Here is a 20769-nt window from a genome sequence, read left to right as displayed (position 1 = left end):
GCATACTTGGTCATGCTTTAACTAACAGTGATATTTTCAAGCCGCCCTCTTTATTCTCGCCCACCTTATCTCTCGGCCAAAGACAGCCCTGGTAGTGATGGCAGAGATATAGGAGAAAAGGGCAGAAGAAGACAGGTGTTGGAGAATTCTTATTTTCAGAGCTTCAAGGACATGTAACCAATGACAGAGTGGAAAGAACATGGGCCTCTGTGCACACTGCCTGGAATTTAATCTTGGTTCTGCCACTTTCTGACCATGATCTCAGGGAAGTTATTAAAATTCTATGTTTCTCAGTTTTCTCAACTACAAATGAAGCTAATAATATCACCTCCAAAGGTAACTGAAGATTAAATGAGAAAAAGACGTGTGAAACACTGAGAGCAGTGTGTGACACATAGGAGATGCTTGCTCAATCCCACTTTGCTTATTATATTTTTCTGTTTCTCTGTGACTGGCAATTTAGTGTAGGCTGATTGTAATTTGCAAAGTGCTTTTAACTTTATAGTCTCAGGAGGCAGAGAGAGTGGCTTGTCCCTCTCATTACACTAGGAAAGGTAAGTAGACAAGACCCAGGGCTATGAAACAGTGGGACTGAGAGTCATCATCTCTGTGCCTTCTCTGAGCTCTAAAAACCTGCTTGTCTGCACTGTTCTCAGTTATGGAGCCTTAAGGTCACCTGCTAACCCTCACAGCACTGATCAACTCTGTTTCATACATCTCTCCTTTACAGTTTGCTCCGACAGCAGTTTGTCTACCACACATTCAGTACATTCCACATGCCATTTCTTCTGTCTATGGCAAGCCCATTCTTCCTCTGCCCCCATATCAAGCTTACAGCTGTAACCTTTCAAAACCAAAAAGCCTTCCAGGATTTGCTGTCTGCCTAGGTTTAAGGCCCTCACTCACCAGCCCCTCAGGCTCAGAGTGGCACTGCCCTACCTTGGACTTGACGACAGGCAGCTCGGAAAGAGGGTTCTTCGGGAGTTGGTGCAGCTGTGACCTTGGTTCCCCCGGCAAGACAAAAAGCTCCTTGAGGGCAGGGGCTGGGTCTTCCAGGTCTCTGGTCTCCCCAAGACAGGGCTCTGCCCACAGTGGGCGGTCAAAGCTGCTGATTGCCTGACAGGGGGATGGACTGGATGACCTTTGAGGTCATACTCAGCCCCCTGACTCTGCTGTATAACAATGACACCTGTTCTAACCACTCCATAATCCTTGTTCCCCAACAGGCCATGCTCTTTTGTGCCTCTCAGCCTTTGTACATATTTCTGTCTGGAATGTCATTTCCATTCTTCCTTACCAAAAACTACTATTTTTAAAGATAGTTCATCTGTTGCTGTGAATTATTATGTATCCCTGTTCCCCAGACAGAATTAGCAGCTCCCTGTCTGTGCTTCCATACCATCCATTCATTCAGTATTTGTTAAAAGCCATCTGGGCTATGCTAAGCTCAGGAAAAGAGACTGACCACATTAGACTTGCCCTCAGAGACCTCAGGGTCTAGGTTAACCACTAAGCAAAAGATAGGTGGATTGTGGATGGAGAGGCCCAGCCAGGAGAGTGTAGGAAAAAAAGCAAGCCTAGGAAGGCTTCCTAAAAGGGTAGATTTTTCAACTTTCACCCATGACACTTAGCATCTCTAACTCTCCCACCAGCTACTTGGGAAGTAATGCAGTTCTTTATTAATTCTGAATATTTGATATCTAATGTGGTGTTTGGTATTTAGCTGGCATTCAGAGTTTGTTGGAATTCATATATGTATAGATTAAATAGCCAGTTACCCTTCTGCAGAAAGATGTTTGGCATCTTAACTGCCATGAAGGGCCTCTAGGTAAATGGTGGTCCTGATATTCTCATACCCCCATCACCTGCTTCAGTATGTCTGTGTTCTCCCAGAGCCAGAATGGTGCTGATACGTGGCAGGTTCTTGATAAGGTTAAAGGAAGGAAGGAAGAAAGGAAGGAAGGCAGGCAGGCAGGCAAGGAGGGAAGGATAGGGTGAGAGGACAGAAGGGAGGGAAGGAACTCTCCTACTGAGGAATACTTACTGCAGGATAGACATGGCCAATCTGAGCAGTCCTCCCTATATGAAGCTCGTCTTCATCTTCTTCTTCTGTTGTCTTCCTGTACACTGGGTTGTCAAAGTTCATGCTCTTGGTGTTCTTCCGCTTCCAGTTTCTCCAGATCAGGTACCCACTTGTACACAGCAGGGCTATCACCACTGGAAGGAAGAATACATCACATTAAACAACTGGGATCTCTGGCCCAGCATCAAAACAGATTTTGCCACCTATCCAACTTTGCTGCCCTTTGCTCCCCAGCACTGTTTCTTTATGCTCATTTTCTCCTGCTTGAAAGTCCTCTCGAGAACCAATGTTTTCCTTTATTAATTCTTCGTCTTTTGAGATCCAGCTCAAATGAAGTCTTTCCCAACTGCTCTCTGGAAAGACTCTGCTGTTCCCTTAGGTGTGTTCTTATTTTTAAACATCTGTTCTCCCAACTGGAATGAGCCTTTGAGGGCTGGGCTAACTTTTAAAAAACCTGATTTTTAAAATCATTTTATTTCTGTGTATGTATGTGTGTCTGTGAGAGTGTATACATGTGCAGATGTGTGTGCAGGTAACTGTGAAGACCAGGAAAAGACTTCTGATCTCCTGGAATTGGTATTACAGTTGGTTGTGAGCTATATGACATGGATGGTAGGAAATAAACTCCATTCTTTTACAAGAGCAGTAAGCACTCCTAACACGGAGCCATCTCTCCAGCCTAGGCTGTGCTTTTTTCTCTCTCTCTCTGTACCATGTCTAGCACTGAGAAGGTTCTCAGTGACACATGCTAAATGGCTGAGAAATGTTTGCTTACACCTGTACCCTATGCTGCTGCTTCTCTGGAACGTTTTTTTTTGTTTTGTTTTGTTTTTTTTTTGTTTTGTTTTTTCGAGACAGCGTTTCTCTGTGGCTTTGGAGCCTGTCCTGGAACTAGCTCTGTAGACCAGGCTGGTCTCGAACTCACAGAGATCGGCCTGCCTCTGCCTCCCGAGTGCTGGGATTAAAGGCGTCTCTGGAACTCAAGAAAGTCACTCTCCCTCAAAAATTGCATGTCTTCCCAAAGCTAAGGCTCCATCAGATGAAGAGTGTCTCTAGAAGGGGATAAAGAAGGACAACATACGTCTGAGATGAAGGCTTTAGAGCTAGGACTAAGCACTTAGTCCTTGTTGGACAGATGGGGAAGTCAAGTCCCATCACCATAGAGAACAAAGAAAGGAAAGGGCATCGTATAGGTTCAGGGCCAAGGCCTAGGAAGGAACCCATGCTCGATTCCAGCTTGAGGGACAGGTCCTTCTAGAACTGGTGGGAGTGCAATCAAAGAGTTAGATCAAGATGATGGGAATGAGAAGAACTCAATGCCATGTGGGAACTGCAGAGGTAACCCAGGGTGGCCTACAGGAAGGGAGCTTCCAAGACTGTGCCCACCAAAGTAAGTAGTGGTTCTGAGCTTATCAGTGGAAACTATTTAGGATGCTGTAGAGGAGTTTCTGTTTGAGTAAGAATACTATAATTAAAGATAGCAATGAGGAAAATTTAGAATGTTAAGAGAAGCTGGCAAAAAGACTATAAGAAATAATGTACTTCATCAAGAATCAATATTTAAAAATCAATAATTTTCTTTTTAATAAACAGTAACACATTAGAATGCCAAGTGTGGTAGCTGACATCTATAACTCTAGCACTCAGGAGACTGAGACAGGAAAATTATCATGAATTTGAGGACAGTCTGGACTACATAGTGAGCTCAGGGAAGTTTGTCTTACAGAGTCTCTGCAACTCTATCTCAAAAAAAAACCACCCACCTACCCACACAAACAAACAAACAAAATTTCCCTAAATAAGTAACCAATTAGAAAATGTCATGGAACAGCTGTACAGTGGTAGCACACATGCCTTTAATCCCAGCACTTGGGAGGCAGGAACAGGTGGATCTTAGTGAGTTTGAGGCCAGCCTGGACTGCAGAGTGAATTCCAGGGCAGCCAGGGCTACACAGAGAAACCCTGTCTCAAACAAACAAACAAACAAAACAAAACACAACAAAAACCAAAAAACAAAAAACGTCTTGGAAATAATAAGTACATTCATAATGAATGGCCCAGTAAAAGTTGCAAAATACCTGAAATCACCTAACAAGAAGCAAGCAAATGTGATATGATCTATCAAGTTCTGCTAAAGGACATAAGTGAAGGCTTAAATAGAGATGTCAGGTCCTAGATGGGAAAATTTGATACAGAAAAAATGTAAATTATCCTTATATAAATGTATATATCCAAAGCATGTTCAATGAAAATCTATCATAAATTTTACAAAATGGAACAATTATTCTAAAGAATAATCTAGAAGAGAAGCCAGATAAAAGCATTTAAGAAGATGTTTACAAGAATCATATTTCATAAAGTGTTGCTAGTCTATGGCACTAGACAGATAATAAGTGAAGGGACTACACAGGCTAGCATGTATAGGCATGAGTTTACAATAAAGATGGTGAGAAGGAAATGATGGATCCCTAAATAGAATGGTTTTGGAGAATCTATACATATATATTAAAAAATAGTCATGAATTAGAACTGGTATATCCATTAGAAAAGAAAACAGAGTTAAATCTCTACCTCATGCCATATTCTAAAATAATAAATATCCAATCCCTGAAAAAGAATTTAAATTAGAAGAAGAAAATATTAGGAGACATTTTAAAAATTCAGAATTAAGTGGGTCTTTCTAAGCAAGACAGAAAATCCAGAACTCACAAAAGATTAACAGATCTGATATTTTAAAAATGTAAAAATTTATGAATGATAAAAGATACTATGAGCAATTTAAAATAAAGTATCAGAATGGGATAAAATATTTGTTTATATCATTATGTTTTAATATTTATTATGTATTTCTACAAATAAAATAACAAAAATAATGAGACTGAGTGGGCAATTTAAACAGAATAAAATGCAAATAAATGGCCAGGAAGCTTATGAAAACCTTCTTTTTTTAAAAAAAAATATTTATTTATTATGTGTACAACATTCTGCTTCCCACACACCCGAAGAGGGCGCCAGATCTCATTACAGATGGTTGTGAGCCATCATGTGGTTGCTGGGAATTGAACTCAGGACCTCTGGAAGAGCAGTCAGTGCTCTTAACCTCTGAGCCATCTCTCCAGCCCCTGAAAACCTTCTTGTAGAAATAATACTCATCTTTGCCCTTCAGATTAGTAAACATTTAATATTGATTCTTTCAGGAGAAAGCACACATAGATGGCAGGAACAGGGTCACTCAAAACAAACTAGAACGTAGTCTCTCCACCATCTTCTGTATTGAACATCTTCCATGCCTTGCCCACTCCTGACTTTGCTCATGCTGTCTGTACTGTTTGGGCTGCTCTTGATTCTTCATTTGGCCAACCCAGCTCAAGGATTATTTCTAGTGGGAAACTTTGCCTGTCCTCTTCCCTTTGAGACCAAGAGCTTCTTGGCATTCCTACCCAACTTAGTAACAGCTTTACTCTTAATGATTTGTGTCCCTTAGATAAGAATGCTGCTTTTAACATAACACTTATTTATTTGGGGGTGGGGTGGGCAGTGCATGCTACAAGGGAGGGTATGTGGAGATCAGAGGACAAACTACAGGAACCGACTTTTTCCGCCATGTGACTTCCAGGGATAGAACTCGGGAAGTCAGCTTTGGTGGCAAGTGCTTTCCCCACTGAGTCTCCTTGCTAGATCACAGACTCACAGGGCAGGACCAAGTCCTTTCACTGCTTTGACTTTCCTTAGTAGAGTTTGCCACATAGTAGCTGTTTGATAAATGTTTATTGAAAATCAAAGAGAAAGAAAACAAGACAGGATTATTTATTCAAGAAAAGACACACAGTTTGGCTTATCAGTTAGCAGACATATAATTCCCTGTCATGTACCAGCCATTGCTAGGAGCTTGGGAGAGTGGTGAGCAAGAGACACCAGCTTGGGTCCCAGGGAGTATTCATTAGGTCTTCACACAGTGCGAGTGTGAAGGAGGGGCAGGGAGATGCACCTGGATGTTCACATAGGGCCAGAAGCTGGAGAGCACTGTGTGCCGTGCAAGAACCCAAACTGAACCAGGCAGTACGCAACATTCTTTATCCCTCCACTGTCTTTCCCAAAGCTTGGGAAGAATCCTTTTACCGCCATTGATTGGGGCCACACTCACCTATGGGCACGATGATCCCAATGACAGCAGCAGTGACTGTTGATCCCATCTGACTGCCTTCATTACCATCTGTAAAACACCAGCATTTAAAGAATGATGCTCTATCACTGTGAATCTCAGCCCTCACTAGCCTCAAGCTGTAAGAACCATCCAACCTGTTTGTTCTCACTCTAAAATGATGATCCCAGCTATTATGTAAGAATCCAGTCTTACTAAATTTCATCAAAATTCCTGAGGAAAATTCAACAGAGGTTATTTCTATTTCATACAATGGCAAACTAAGTTTTGATAAATGCAGAGTAGGACTTGAACTCTGGACTCACACCCCACGCCCTATACTCTTTCCATAGCATCAGGATGGTAGGAAGCTGGGAGCTGTGCGTAGCCGGTGATTGCATAGATCTCCTTGTTGCTGACAGGATCAGCTGTCTTTTTCAAACAAAATTCAATATATTGTCTCCACTCTTTTTGGTGGTGTGCCTGTTATATGGATTACCAGCTTGTTTTCCTAAGAGGTTAAAATAAGATACACTAGAATGTAGTAGAGTGTAATCAGAAGCATAGGCTTCCGGGTCAGGCTTCCTGGGTGCAGATTCTATGGCTCTTACTCATTACCTGTGTAACACTGTGAAAGTTAATATAATATTAGACACATATGTACATCATATTTCTTTATGTTAAAATACATAATACATGTAAGGATTAAATGAGATAATTTATGTAAGGTACTTAGCACAATCTAGCTGGCCTTGCCTAATTCAAGAGGGTAGTGAGAGGGTAGGAGTTGTTATAAGGTATGCTAGCCAGGCATGGTGGTACATACATATAACCCACCACCCAGGATGGTGAGGAAAGAAGACCTTAAGTTCAGACTAGCCTGGGCTACATAGTAAGACCTCCTCTCTCAGTAAAGGGTTCTTGTTGTTATTGCTGTTAAGGCGCATAAAAGCACATTCTTAAACCAAAGAGTGCTTGGAAAATATACTGTATTTTAAATACATTTCCTTTGCTAACTTACAGCCATCTTCCCTGTGACATCTGTACCGCACTGGACCTGGGGTCCCAGGAGAGCCCTCTGAGGTGTGAGAGGAACATCTAGCCACATTTGCTCCACATCAGGTGTGAGTGCTCCCTGGCAATGTCCCCAAACTCATCCTCTCAATCTCTTTCTCCAAGTCACCTCTGGCAAATCTGACTGATCAGAGAGCTGTGCTGCTGGCACACTAAGTGGAGGGGCTGCAGAGATAGCTCACATCTGGATTCTGCTTCCCAGTACGTGGAAAGCCAGGCACGGCAGCGTGTGCCCACAGTGCCAGCACTGAGAAGGCAGAGACGGGAGGAAACCTGAAGCTTGCTGCCAGCCAGTTTAGCTCAGCCAGTGAGCTCCAGGTTGACTGCCTCAAGAATGAAGATGGAGAACTACTGAGAAGACTCTGGAGGTTGACCTATGGCCTCTACATGTACCACACATGCACACACGGGCGGGGTGGGAAGAAGCTGACTGAAAGCCCTGTGATGTGCTAGAACTTCCTGGGGCCTATGAGGACTGCTTAGAGCTCTGCCCCAGATGAGAGGAAATAGAATTCCATCTCCTCTGCAAACTCCAGGGTGAGTACTCTATTCTTAGAATCCAGCTTCTGCTGGCAAAACACACCTCATCTGGAGGGTGCCACCAGGTTGCCTGGTTTCTGGGCCAGCATGTATGGAAAAAAAAATGTGAGGGATGTTTTAGCTGTTAAAATGAACTCCCCTTAGAAATTAGGTATTTTCTGGTTAATGAGATAGAGCAGTTCCAACAGAGACAACAATTGCTTCCAATGATTTAAGGAGTGGTGAGCTTAATTATTTTATCCAAGACTTGGAAACAGGCACAAACAGATCATAGTTATGGATGTTACTGTCTGGGCAGCTCACCACGGCTACTGGGAACTCAGATTAGAGCTTTCCAAACTTGATGACTCTCACCTCAGGAACTCACAAAACTGACATACACCTAGCCAGCAGGCACTTCCATTGGTAATGCCTCTTTTGCCCCACCCCCTCTTGAGGCTGGGTCTTACCATGTTGCCTTGGTTGGCCTGCAACTCTCTATGTAGAACAGGCTGGCCTAAAACTCATAGAGATGTATCTGCCTCTGCCTCCTGTGTGCTAAAATTAAAGATACGCACCACCATACCAGGCTCCTTTGCCTTTCCTGACCATCTTGAGAAGCGAGTGGGGGCTAGCTTATTATTTGCTCCTTTTAGGGGGAGACTCTGAGGCTCAGAGATGGAATTAATAGTCTGCCTCCAGGCCCTTGAAAAGTTATGGATACCCAAGTTTCCTCAGTCCCAGAATAGCCCTTTCTCGTCATTGCTTCCTCCTAAGAGGCGTACATTACTTAGTTCTGGTAAGATCCCCCTTCCCAGCCACTCCCAACCTTCATCTTGGCTTCCATAGGACTCCCCCAAGTCATGAAAAAATGGAGAGGTGATTTCCTTACAGTGCTGGGAATGGTTGCTGGTTGCAGGGCTTAGGGTAGACAGGCTGATGCTGGGAGCCCTGGGAACACTAACTGAGTTTGGGACAGCAGCTGTCCGGCTTGGTGTCTCCGTACTGTGGTTCTGGTAGGTAGGGTCTTGGATGGTTGTCCCAGGGGCTCTGGTAGTGGTGGGTACTGTCCTTGTCATGGCAGAGGCTAACGTTGTAGTTGAGGTAGTCTGAGGTGCTGGAGGGGAAAGACCAGGGAGATTACTTAGTCAGAGCAGTTCGTTGCTTTAGTGCCTAAATTATTGCTGCTGTGCGTTACATGGAGGGACTCATCCTCTGGGTTTAGCTCAGATACCACTTCTGTGAAACTTTCCCTCATCCCCCTGAATGGGCCATGATCTTCTCTTTAGCTGAATCCTGAATCCTAGCACTTCACTTTGATTTGAGGAGTCAGTGAAACAGTGCTGCAGAAGTAAGTGTGGAAGAGGCCTCTGCAAAAGACTAGAGGGAGCAGAAATCATACAACTCTACAAGCATTTTATCTAATATATAGTTAGATCATTAGTGTTAATTCTTCGCATTAAACAATTAAACCTGAACATTATAAATGATGCAACAGACTTAATGTTCAAGCCAAAGGCCTTGGCTGTACATGCAGATGGGAAATCAACCCTGTTTATGAGGATGAAGTGGTATCCCACCATTAGTTACAAGGGCTTCTGTGCAATGTGCTGGTCTAGCTTAGAAACAGTCAGTGGAGATGGGGAGATGGAAGGCTCTTAACTCAAGGTTTTCTTTAGTTTATATTTATGGGTATTTTGCTTATGCACCATGTGCTTGCCTGGTGCCCTAAGAGGCCAGAAGAAGGCATCAGGATTGGATCCCCTGAAACTGGAGTTAAGGATGGACATGAGCCACCATATGGATGCTAGGAACTGAACCACAGTCCTCTGCAAGAGCAACAAGTGTTCACAACCACTGAGCCATCTCCAGCCTCATTAACTTGATGTTTTCAAGGGATTCCAAAAACTTCCTGAAAGTTGAATTTAAAATACTTTATGTATATGTGCATTTTTCTGGGAGATGGGAGAACCTTAGAAGACTCCCAGGGACTCATGCATTCAAGGAAGGTTAAAAAAGAGGAATATGCAAATGTGACAAGCAAACAGGGCAGACAGAGGAGAACCAGGAGCACACTGTGTCCTAGAAGCCAAGGGCAATGTCTGTCACTAACCTCGGTAGCATCTCTTCATGTCTGGGCCCAGCCACATTGTGTCAGGACAGGCACATGTGTACTTGGGGGAGTGGCTGGAGATCTGAGGAGCAGGAAGGCACAGGTATTCACACCCGCCGTTGGGCTGGGTGCTCAGTTCACAGGCATCTGCAGCTGATGGCAGGGGAGGGGCAGACAGACAAAATGTTGGGACACTGACAGGCCATGCCAGGTCCTCTTGTCTTCCAATAATGAGATCCCACCACTGGACTTGCTCGAAAATCTTTCTCTCCTTTTATATGGGCATCCACCAGCACAGTACTTGGTACTTTATTCCTACTCTCATTCAGTTCTTACAGTTCTGACAGATGAGCCCATGCTCAGAGAACAAATGTACAAATTACAACTCAAGGAATTTGGGAGGCAGACTTTAAGTTGCGGTATACTGATTCCCAAACTAAAGCTACCCCACCCTTACTGTTTTTGTCTTGATTTTTATTCCTCTAAGTTTCATGTCATATCTTTCTTCTTTAAATTCCTAGAACTAGAATCAGGCACCACAGTTATTTCCTTGCTCTTCTTTGCTGTCCCTCTCAGCCCGGCAGCCAGTACCTGTTCCAGTTAGCAGTGATTGAGGAGGAGACAACCTAGCAGTAAGATGACTACATCTGTCCCCAGTGAGCCACCTGCCTTGCTGTAAGGCCTCAAGACACATTATTTTATATTGCTGAAAAATGGGTGCGAGAAGTAACAAGAAGCTATGTGTCCCAACAGAAGGAACTTTGCAATCAGGTGATCTGAGTGTATATTTTTTTTCTTCTACTTGCTAACATTGTTTTATTTCTCTAAGCTTCAGTTTCTTCAATAATTGAATGAGGAAAAATAATAAGCACCTGTTATAGCATTAGCAAAACTAGGAAACTTATGTGTTCATTTCTTCCTAGCCTTGCTTCACACAGAAGCTGAAGCAAAATGCTTTACAAGAGGAATTATTGCATTCCTGGAGAGGCTGGGTCATGGCATGAACAGGAGGAAACAGCCTGCCAAGTGGCAGGAGAGGACACAGGCAAGGCACCCAAGGGCCACGGAAGACTTACTTACCTGTTGGCTGCTTCAGCTCATGGGAGATTACAATGTCATGCGGGTTATTGAGGTTCTCAGCCAGGATGGAGATTTCTAAGCCATTGAGCCGATTTGCACTGAAAATGGCCTCATTCTCCAGATCTGTCCAGAATACCCTGTCCTGTGGAATACAGATGTAAAGGGTGGGGAGCCCAGGATCCTAACTCATGATCCCAGTCTTAGGACCTAGCCCCAAATCAGTGATGGGAAGAACTGACCTGACAGCTTCCCAGAGAGACCTACCCTGCCCACAGGTTCTCAGAGGACTCTGCCTCTGATGATGATGCAAACTCACCTAGCTTCCTTCTATCTTAGAGGATATTTGACCAGAGGACCAAACCTACCTATAGCTACCTATAGCTGAGCTAGGCTTACTTCCTGGAGCCAAAAGAAAACCAAGGTTGGATTTCTATAGCTAGTACCATTCCTGTGGCTTGGAACTAAGATCAGAAGGAATGTGTGAGTTCCTGAAGGTCAGCTGCTATTGAGCCTCCTGGGAGGATACACACAAGTTTATATGGTTAGTCCATAGAAGCTTGGATATGCATCTGTAGGCAAATTCACAATTACAGGTGCAACCATGCATCTTGTCCACAGATCCAGATACACCCCACGGGTCTATCTGTCCTCACAAAGACATACTCATGAAGTTCCTCTATTAGTGTGCATACACATAAAACTAACACAGGAACATACACTTTTACTTTGGTGTATTTATGTAGATACATGCACATACACATTCTTTATACACATGCATGTCCAGTACACTTGAACTGAAGCAGGGGCTGCATTTGGAGGAGATACTTTGCCCACGAGTTCAAGCAGTACAGATTGGAGCTGCTCGAAGAAAATACTGCCATTGCCTCCCAACTCTGCCTTCCCTCGATGGCAGGGTTAGTTTTGGGAAGAGCTGGAAGAGTGTAAGAAATTCTGGTAGGTTTTGGCTTCCTTATTTCCCAAGAAGAAAGGAAGTCAGGGTTAGGGCAGATGGGCTTCTTGATCCTCTCTTCTCGAGAGCTTGGCTAGTGTCTGATTTATTTCTGTAACCCCATGATTCAGCAAAGGTCACCACAGAAATGAGCTGACCTGCATAGCATCTGTCAGGACGTGACCTATATGAAATGATTCCAAGGAAACACATATTCCTTTCCCCTTCCTCCTTTTGTTAGGAGCCTTCTTCATAGGAGATATAGTGCTAGATGCTAAGGACGTGGAGAAGAAGCATCTGTACTGAATAATTTACCTGTGACATTCTCTGAACGAGGCTCTTGGGGAGAGAGAACACAGGAAAGACTGCCAGGCAGGCTGGGCTGCAGAGCCTCTGTGTAGGTGGCTCTCAGAATATATACAAATGTGTCATTTGGCTTCCCTGTTCTTTTGTTTCCCTTTGGACAAATCTCAGGGAAGCATCCTATTTGAACAAGCCTTTTCTAGGTTTCATATTCCCAGCAGGGTCATACCCACCCTCTTAGGGCTTACCTCAAATACAGCTATCCCAAAAGGGTGACTCAGGAAGTCAGGGGAGAAAATCAGCATCTTTCTGTTGCCTCCATTGAAGTCAATGCTGGACAGCTGGTGCAGCTTGGAGTCCACCCAGTACAAACGCTGGCTCAGCAAGTCTTGGGGAGGAGGGATCAGGTCAGACACCAGTTACTACAGCTGCATCTCTGCCCCACTGAACTCTTCTCTACCCACATTCCCAGGCCTCACACTGAACTTAGCCTGAGGGAACAAAGACACCTGGCCTCCATGACGGGACAGAAAGAAGACTCATGGGACCCCTAACAGTTGTCAGGATCAATTCTAGTACAGGCTCCCAACTCAGGTAGATAGGCAGGGCTCACCCAGGGTGATTCCATTGGGCCATTCAATATTGTCTGAAACCAGTGTTTGCCGGTATGCACCGTTGAGCCCAGATTTCTCAATCTTTGCTTGGAATCCCCAGTCAGACCAGTACATGAACCTGAAAGATAGAAGAGCCCACATTTAGCTTCTTGTTTGGGACAGTTGGGGTGGTATGAGTCACAAAGGATAGGTGATCCACTGAAGAGTTGGGGGTTATATTTAATGGGAAACCTCCGAAATCCTTTGGAACTATCTCTGTTAGAACTAACAGGCACTTTAACCTTCATCTCGTGAGAGCCCGGGGAAGCTCGGCTCACCTCTAATCTACCCAGTCTCAGCTGCATAGCCTGTATGCCCAGCCCTGGAGCACCTGTGTGGGCAGGGTCCCTGCAAACCTCTCCTGATTTACAGAGAAGAGAGTAAACTACCATCCTAACTCAGGTCCCTGCTCCTAGACCCTCGTTCCTACTAGAGACCATAGCAGCCCACTGGTACAGATTCACCCTTCCATGAGACTGCTTTCAGTAGCTGACCTCAATTTAAGAGGGTTTCTTCTTCCTTCTTAGCAACCAAGGACAAGGAAAAGGAACACTTCCACTGGGGAAGGAGCAAGTATTGTTTTGCTCAGGATTCCTAAGCCCCCACCCAGGTGTGGCCAGAATAAAGCAGCCGAGGTGGTAAGGAGCCCACATATTGAGCAACAAGGGTGGAGAGAGGTGAGGAGTTAGGAACAGATCAACCCCAGTGACTTTAGTCTTAAATCACACTGATTGTGCTGAATGCATGGTTATGTGACTCTGCCATAGGGAGACAGATTCGGGATTATGAGGGAAAACCCCACTGTATAATGGGTAGGTGGTATCTCACAATGAAATAGACTTCATGAAGAGTAATGAGTTTTCTGTCCCTGAAGAAGGTTAAGCAGCTGCCAGATACCCACCAACAAAAGCCTGCAGGGCCTCTACCCCAGGAGCTACTCTCAAGAATCTCTAGACCTGTAGTGCTCCAGGATGTGCCATTTCAGTGAATGAGCCAAGAGTCCAGGGAGCCCTCTGGTAACTAATGGCCAATGCCTGAGCTGGAGACAAGTGGGATGAGGGCCATTTGGACTTCTTTCCCTGTGTCTTGACAGCTTCTTGAGCCCTTGACAGTTCTTAGACACATGAAAACAATACGTATGCCGGTGAAATGGAAAGTCTGAGTGAGGATACTCACCCTCGCAGGGGGTCAACGGCAATGGCTCGGGGCTCACTGAGTTCACGACTGAAGAGGGTGCATCGGCGGCGGCCATCAAGGGTGGCCACTGAGATGGTCTTGTTTCCTGAGTCTGTCCAGTACATGTGCTTATGGACCCAGTCCACCGCCAAGCCCTCTGGAGAGTGCAGCTGCTCATCAATGAGGACCACCTGCTCGTCCGGGATACTGGCCTTGTCCATGGGGGCGCTTAGGAGAAAGCAGGGCTGGCCATGGGCAGATGCTCCACCCATGGGCCCATGTGGAGCTGCCTTTGCAACCCTCCCCATTTTGTCTTCTCTCTGTGCCATGGCAGTGGGTTTCAGAGGAGCCTGGCTAAGCTCTACTCAACACACTCCTTAGCCACCGGGAAAGGGCACAGGCCGAATCAGCTAGTTTCTGGCCTGGCGGAGCTCAGTTAATGGGGGAAGAAGTGTGCAGGCAGATGCAATGCAGTGTGGAAGCTACAGCAGTGGGGAAATGGAGACTGCATCTTCCTGCAGAGTGGGAGAAGCCTTGTGGTTGAGTTCTGAAGGACTAGATTACCAGGGACACAAAAGATGAAGCCGGACACGAACGGACCAGTGTATACAAGTATAGAAGCAAGCATGCTCTGGAATGATGCAGTGTTTGGTGTGGTGAAGCTGGCTTATGGGATGTAAAAGTGGAATTAAGTGAGGCAAGAACCACATTCTCATAGCTGAGTATACTGCTAATTAGATTTTATACTGGAGCAAGAGTGAGACAGGCAACTGAATGAGTTGAAGGACATAGCTAGGAATGTCAGCTCATTGCGACACCTGTGAAATGGACAGGTTTGGAAGGAAAGGAATGAAGGAAGGGAAAGAGATGGGGGGTTATGACATGCAGAGGTGAGATAAAGAGGATCTGCAGGAAGTTGTGTGGTGCAGAGAGAACTGACTGCATAAACACACAGGGGCATCAGTAGCAGGACTTTGCTTCCCAAATGCTGTGCCTACAGGTCGTCGTTCTCTCCGTCACCCCCATCATTTCTCTTCATGTTATCACTGCCATCTGTCCACTGCCATCCATAATTCTGACATTCTCTTAAGTCAGACCGAAAAGCACTCTTAGATGGCCCATAGACACCTTTACTCAATGCGTTCCAAACTGCTCATCCCCATTCCTGTCCCTCCACAGACTGTCCAACCCCCAATCTCTGATCTCCTGTATGCCCCCCAATAAAAGAGCAGCACAGCTGATAAAAACCCCAAGCCAGATTCCTGAGACTCCCCAAATTAACTCATGAGTTAGTCTGGGTAATGCCTCATTCAGCCCCAGACCCAGTCTCTCATCAAATTCTGCTTGCCAGTCACATTTGTTGGCTAGGCTCTAGCTGCTTCTCTGTATGTAAGGCATGAACTCAGTCTGTGTATGTGTGCTGTGGGAGGCAGGAATCTAGCTGTCAGTTCGTTACACTCAGCAGTTTGTTTCTGTCTTCTCATCTACTCACCCACCTACCCATTCTATCCTTCTTCGATGACTCAGTGTCTACCCAATGCCTGGTTATCATAAGTCCTGCCAAGTAGCTCTCAAAAGTTAAAAAAGGGGGCATAAACTGTCCAAAGGGGCCCAGATCTAAGAGAGAACTTTCTCAAGTATCCAATGATTTTTCCTAAGTGCCAGAGCCCACTCCTGAATTCACAGCCAGTGATCGGAGTACCCCAGTGACAAATGAGGTACTATCACCCAGGAAGTTTTCCCAGCTACCAAATTGGGTCAAAGGTTTTCTTTCTACTTTCGTCTCATGACTGCAAAAAGGTGGCTCGCTAGTTATATGTGGGATCCTCCCAGCAGAGATCAGATCTTAGTCATCTTGAATCCCTGGGGTCCACAATATAGATCTAATCCAGATTTGTAGTTCTCCATGGAGAGCATTTTCCCTTTTCCTCTGTCCTGTACTTCACTGTTAGGCCACCAGGGGTCAGATACAGTCTAGGATGTGGGCTCAAAGTCCTGGTACTTCTACTGCCACTGTGATTCTGTATCCCTTCTCAAGGCCAACTCAGTCTTGAGAGGCAGAGGCCGTGCTTCCTCTTCTGTGTAAACAGCCCCTCCCTTAAGTCTCTTATGACTTAGCTGCAGGGGGCATGCCACTTACCTGTAGATCTTGCGGTAGGAAAGGTCACACCAGTATATTCGATTGGTAGCTACTTCCACGTCCAGTGACACGACATTCTTGAGCATGGGGATGAGACGCGAATAGTCCCGCTTCACCAGGTCTATTCTTCGTACCTCATGTCGGTTGGTGAAGATTAGGGATGGGCTCTTGCCAACTGCCATGCAAGGAAGCAGTGTCAATGGAGGAAGCAGGGAGTTCATAGAGACCAAGTTTCTGCCACTAGTTAGCTGGATGAGGCCTCGTTTTCCTATGAAGTAGGGATGATGGTCCTACCTCACAGGCTAGAAGGGCAGATGAAATAATGAGTACCAACACACAGCAGAAGCCCTCTTCTCCATTAGATACAAACTCCCAAGTCCATGACTCCTAATGTCCTCAGGGCTGCACAGAGGCCTTTTGCAGTGTAGCCCCATTGTCTGTCTAGCTTATCAGTTTTTCTCCCATTCTAGATTCCAGCTAAACTACCTGCATTCTGCTTTTCCCCAGCCCTTTCACTGCCCCAGGCCCTTTTCAAGTCTTTCCCTTGTTCCAGAGTGTGTTTCTTTGCAGTAATCATTACTGTTTCTGCTTGGGGCTCCACCTGTCATCCTGCAAGAATGACCCACCTGAGCAAATAAAATAAAATAAAGGTCCTAGAAAGATAGCCCAGCGGGCTGGGTTAAGTTTGTTGAGCCATCTACAGAGACAGGATATATGTGGCATCTGACAAGATCACACACATGCATTGTACAGAACACATAACTGGTCATGTATATATCAAACCTATTTTTAGATTCTAGAGTTAAGACTTAGAAGATCATGTGGGACCTAGATATTCGTGACTTCCACCTGGAAGGTTGCTGTCCCAGAGGTCTTCAAGGACCTTGCACTGCCCACCTCAGCTGGTTTTGAGATGTATCAGGCAATTCTCAGGAACGGTTGCCATGTTTCCTGATACACATTTCTGTCAGCCACCTGGTCCCTGTCTGTGCATTTGTGCCAGGCTTATGGGGACAGGATGGGCCCAATATAGAGCCATGTGGCTGGGGCTGTATCATGTACACACAAATACACAGTGTGAGGATGGAAACTGTTTCAAGGCAGAGGGGTACAAGGAAAGTGGTGATACAGACGGCAGGGAAAATGGGGCTCAAGTACAGGAAGTATCAGATGGAAAGCTAAGTTCTAGGCCTGCTCTGTCCCCAGTGAACCAGAACTTCTCTCGCTCCAAGTAACAGTCATGACTTTACCTTTCTGAAGTGACCAGCTGGGTTAGAGGGCGGCTTGTGAATTGTGATGAGAACTGTGTCAGCAATAGGGACCTGTGTGTTTATGATCTGAGCGTTTTTTTTTTTTTTTATATAATTGCACCTTAGCTATTCACATGTATGGATCTGGTATGTATATCTAGTATGCTATTTCTACTGTACTTATATGGACCACATTATTCATCATGTCCCATATAGAAGACAAGACAGGTTACATGTGATGTATGTATAATGTGGGTGGTATATTTTAGGATTTATGGATCTGATGTCAAGGATTGTAGCTACTGTGTTATAATCTATGTGTTCTATGAAGTATTTATGTGAAACTCCAGACTTCTACTGAACTGTCTGTGTAATGCGTCCATGTGGAGAGCTACAGTTTCCTTATACTCAGCATGTCCAATGCAGTCTACATTCGTCCCAAACCTGCCTCTCACTCTTTCTCCTATGCTGAAATAGTAATTCATTTTTTGTTTTTAAGTTATTTGTCCCTGCAATCTTCTGGCTCATTTTTCTCTAACATCCCACTGTAATTCATAAGCAAATCCAGCTAGCTGGCCTTCAAAATATACACACATCTGTTGCTTTCTCAATATTTCCGCAGCAGCCGTCCTGCTCCACGCCTTCCTCCTGGAGCACTGCGGTAACCTGTGGCTTCTCTCTGGCCTTCTGCAGGCTCTTCTCAGCAATGAAGCCAGAGGAGTTTCCACGTTACATTTCCCTTCCACTCAGAACCCTCTGAGGGCTTCCCTTAGACTCAGGAGTCTTTACAACCATCTGGAAGGCTTTGGGGAATGCCACGTCACCTGACTTCACCTTTCAAGAGTCTCCTTCCAACTGCACCAGCTTCCTGGCTGCTCCTTCAACATTCAGTCACACTCCTTCCCTCAGGCTTTGGCATTTTCTTTCCTTTCAGCCTGAAATGCCATTCCTGCAGCTAACTGCTGGGCTCATCCTTTCACCTCCTTTAGGTCCTCACACAAATGCCCTTTTTATTTAGTGAGGGCTTCCCTGACTATTGTTTAAAACCATAACCCACCACTCTCCGAGACTTTTCCATCATTTCCTTCTTTGTTTCCCCTTAGCCCTTACTTGCCACCTGCCATACACTGTATTTTATTTAACCATCTTATGTTTTGTCTGTCTTACTCATTAACAGGTGTTTTGTGCTGACTGAATCTCTAGTGCCTACAGTGATGCTTTTGCACTTAATATAAAGAATTAAATAATTACTTCAGTTGACTGACTAGATCAATATATAGATTTACACAAGTCATGCACTTCACGTGAACCAGTTGTGTGGTCCACACTTGTGCCTACACATTGTGCTGTACAAATGGAGTCCCCCAGGCTCTAACCATGCCTGTGGGTGTTAGCGTGCAGTGCATTGTGCGTGTGATGTTCACTTGTGTTTTGAGCACTGTGGGAGTGTGTGTTTAACCACTCCTCACATAGGTGGCAGTCAGGTGCTTCATAGACCCTCCAGAGTTGTTCCCTCTTCCTTTGGAAGTCCGTACCTACAGCTTTGCAGTTCTTGGTCAGTGCATCCATCTCATAGCCAGGGTGGCATTCACACTTAAAGTAGCCCTTGTAATTCACACAGATTTGGCTGCAGGCATCTGGGTCCTGGCATTCATCAATGTCTGTGGGAAAGACCAGAAGTCAAAACCGGCAGGAGGATCTGTATCTGCTTGGGCAGATGGGGGAAGGCTCACCGCCACAGGTCTTCTTGTCCAAGAGCTGGAAGCCTGTTGGGCATGTGCACTCAAAGCCAATCTTGAGGTCAGTGCAGATATGGGAACAACCGCCATTATTGTGCAGACACTCGTTCAGCCCTGGGGAGGGACACAAGCTGCTGAACTCTGACAGGCAGGGAAATGGCGCAGAGCAAAGCAAAGCCTTGGGGCAGCAGACTCCCACAGAACCAGGAAAACAGGAAGCTGCACGGAACCTTTACCTCTTTGGCCAGGTGACTGGGAAGGAGGAGGATCAGATGGCAGGTTTCTGACTAGACAAGACAGGGTCAGTGGAACAAGGAGCACACAGGTCTTGTCCTCCCAGGCCAGAGCTCCATCCACTGCCACACTAGAGGTAGCTAGGCCTTTCCTGGAGCTCTGGGGTCTTTCACAAACACTTTTTAAAAACAGTTCCTTCTAACCTTTAAGCTTAAAGCTTACATGTGTAATGTTCACCCCTTGAGAGACCTCAGGAATGCTTTCTGAAGGCCTCTGCACATCCGTGCTCAGCTTAAGGAGCCTGCTTCACTCCAAGGCAGGTGATGCCACTCTGGAATGGTGCTGCACAGGAGCTGCCTCATGTAACTCTCTCCTCCTCCCAGCTGTGCACCGTGGGGTTGGCTGCCGTGCAGGGGTCCCTCAGATCTCTGCCAAGTGCTGGCTTCTGGTCCCCTACCATATGCATACTTTCTCAAGGCAGGGCCCAGAGTTAGTCTGCTGGTCAGGAGGAATAATGCAGAATGCCCTTACTCGCTACAGCTGAGTCTTAGGCCAGACTTTCTTTCACACGTGCCTGTGGACGAATCAGGATTCTCCTACCAGAATTTACACAATGGAGCGTTTTCAACTCCTCTTTGACCTGACCATTCATCTACCTTGCCACAAGCCTAGACCAGGATTACCACGTGCTGAAAAGAGTGAAGGATGTCAAGAGGTCACCTGGATCTGGTTCCCTCATTCTCCACTCCCTCACCACCTTCTGGAGGGTTCTAGGGGTTCAAGGTTTACCAAGTTCTCACAGCATCTCCTGGGCTTAGAATCACAGAAAGTTAATTCCACAAGCCAGCGGAGAGTGCCACACCACCCTTCTGCCCACCAGGTTCATGCACTGTCATTCCAGCCAAGCGAAGCAGCGCTGAGTGGAGCCAGCTGTGGCCATGCATACAGCTGGATTGAGCTGCCCACCCCAGGCCATGCACAGCTGTGGGTGTCCCCACCTCCAGCTGGAGCCATGCTTAGGGAATGTCCCCATTACCCCTGGGCCTCCTCCTGTTTCCCTGGAATGTTGATGCAACTGAAAAAACAAGACCACAGCAATCCCATGACTTTGGGGGACTGGAAGTGGCTCTGTCAGGCCCATCCCTGGGAAACCCCAGGCTTCTGGAGGTGTCTGAGCCACAGGAGCTTCAGAGTAGTCGCTGGGAGATCTCCCGCTGGGAATCATTCTGTCTCTGTCACCTGTCTTGAGCTTTCCTATTCCACGAGCTCCATACATCCATTTGTTCTCCCATTCACGCGCTGCCTCAGTCACACA

General features: G+C 45.7%; 1 protein-coding gene across 12 annotated transcripts in view; it reads right to left on the bottom strand.

Annotated features, from left to right (window-relative positions):
• Lrp8 (LDL receptor related protein 8) overlaps positions 1 to 20769 on the bottom strand; it is a 71239-nt gene that overhangs the window by 5639 nt on the left and 44831 nt on the right. For 4 of the 12 annotated variants that reach the window (XM_075947167.1, XM_075947175.1, XM_075947169.1 and 1 more), the window contains 12 exons: positions 19215 to 19334; positions 19017 to 19142; positions 16232 to 16406; positions 14092 to 14319; positions 12876 to 12994; positions 12511 to 12650; positions 11011 to 11152; positions 9931 to 10083; positions 8710 to 8934; positions 6228 to 6296; positions 2045 to 2217; positions 940 to 1116 (listed from right to left, as the gene is read on the bottom strand). In XM_075947167.1, coding sequence (XP_075803282.1) covers positions 940 to 1116; positions 2045 to 2217; positions 6228 to 6296; positions 8710 to 8934; positions 9931 to 10083; positions 11011 to 11152; positions 12511 to 12650; positions 12876 to 12994; positions 14092 to 14319; positions 16232 to 16406; positions 19017 to 19142; positions 19215 to 19334 — 1847 coding nt within the window. Of the gene's footprint in view, positions 1 to 939; positions 1117 to 2044; positions 2218 to 6227; positions 6297 to 8709; positions 8935 to 9930; positions 10084 to 11010; positions 11153 to 12510; positions 12651 to 12875; positions 12995 to 14091; positions 14320 to 16231; positions 16407 to 19016; positions 19143 to 19214; positions 19335 to 20490; positions 20530 to 20769 lie in introns of all 12 variants that reach the window. The other 8 variants (XM_075947171.1, XM_075947174.1, XM_075947179.1 and 5 more) reach the window with 5 other exon arrangements.

The sequence above is a fragment of the Microtus pennsylvanicus genome, chromosome 13, assembly GCF_037038515.1.
Source record: "Microtus pennsylvanicus isolate mMicPen1 chromosome 13, mMicPen1.hap1, whole genome shotgun sequence".
NCBI lineage: Eukaryota > Metazoa > Chordata > Mammalia > Rodentia > Cricetidae > Microtus > Microtus pennsylvanicus.
The sequence above is the reverse complement of the archived record's forward strand: the minus strand, read 5'-3'. Positions and strand labels throughout refer to the sequence as shown.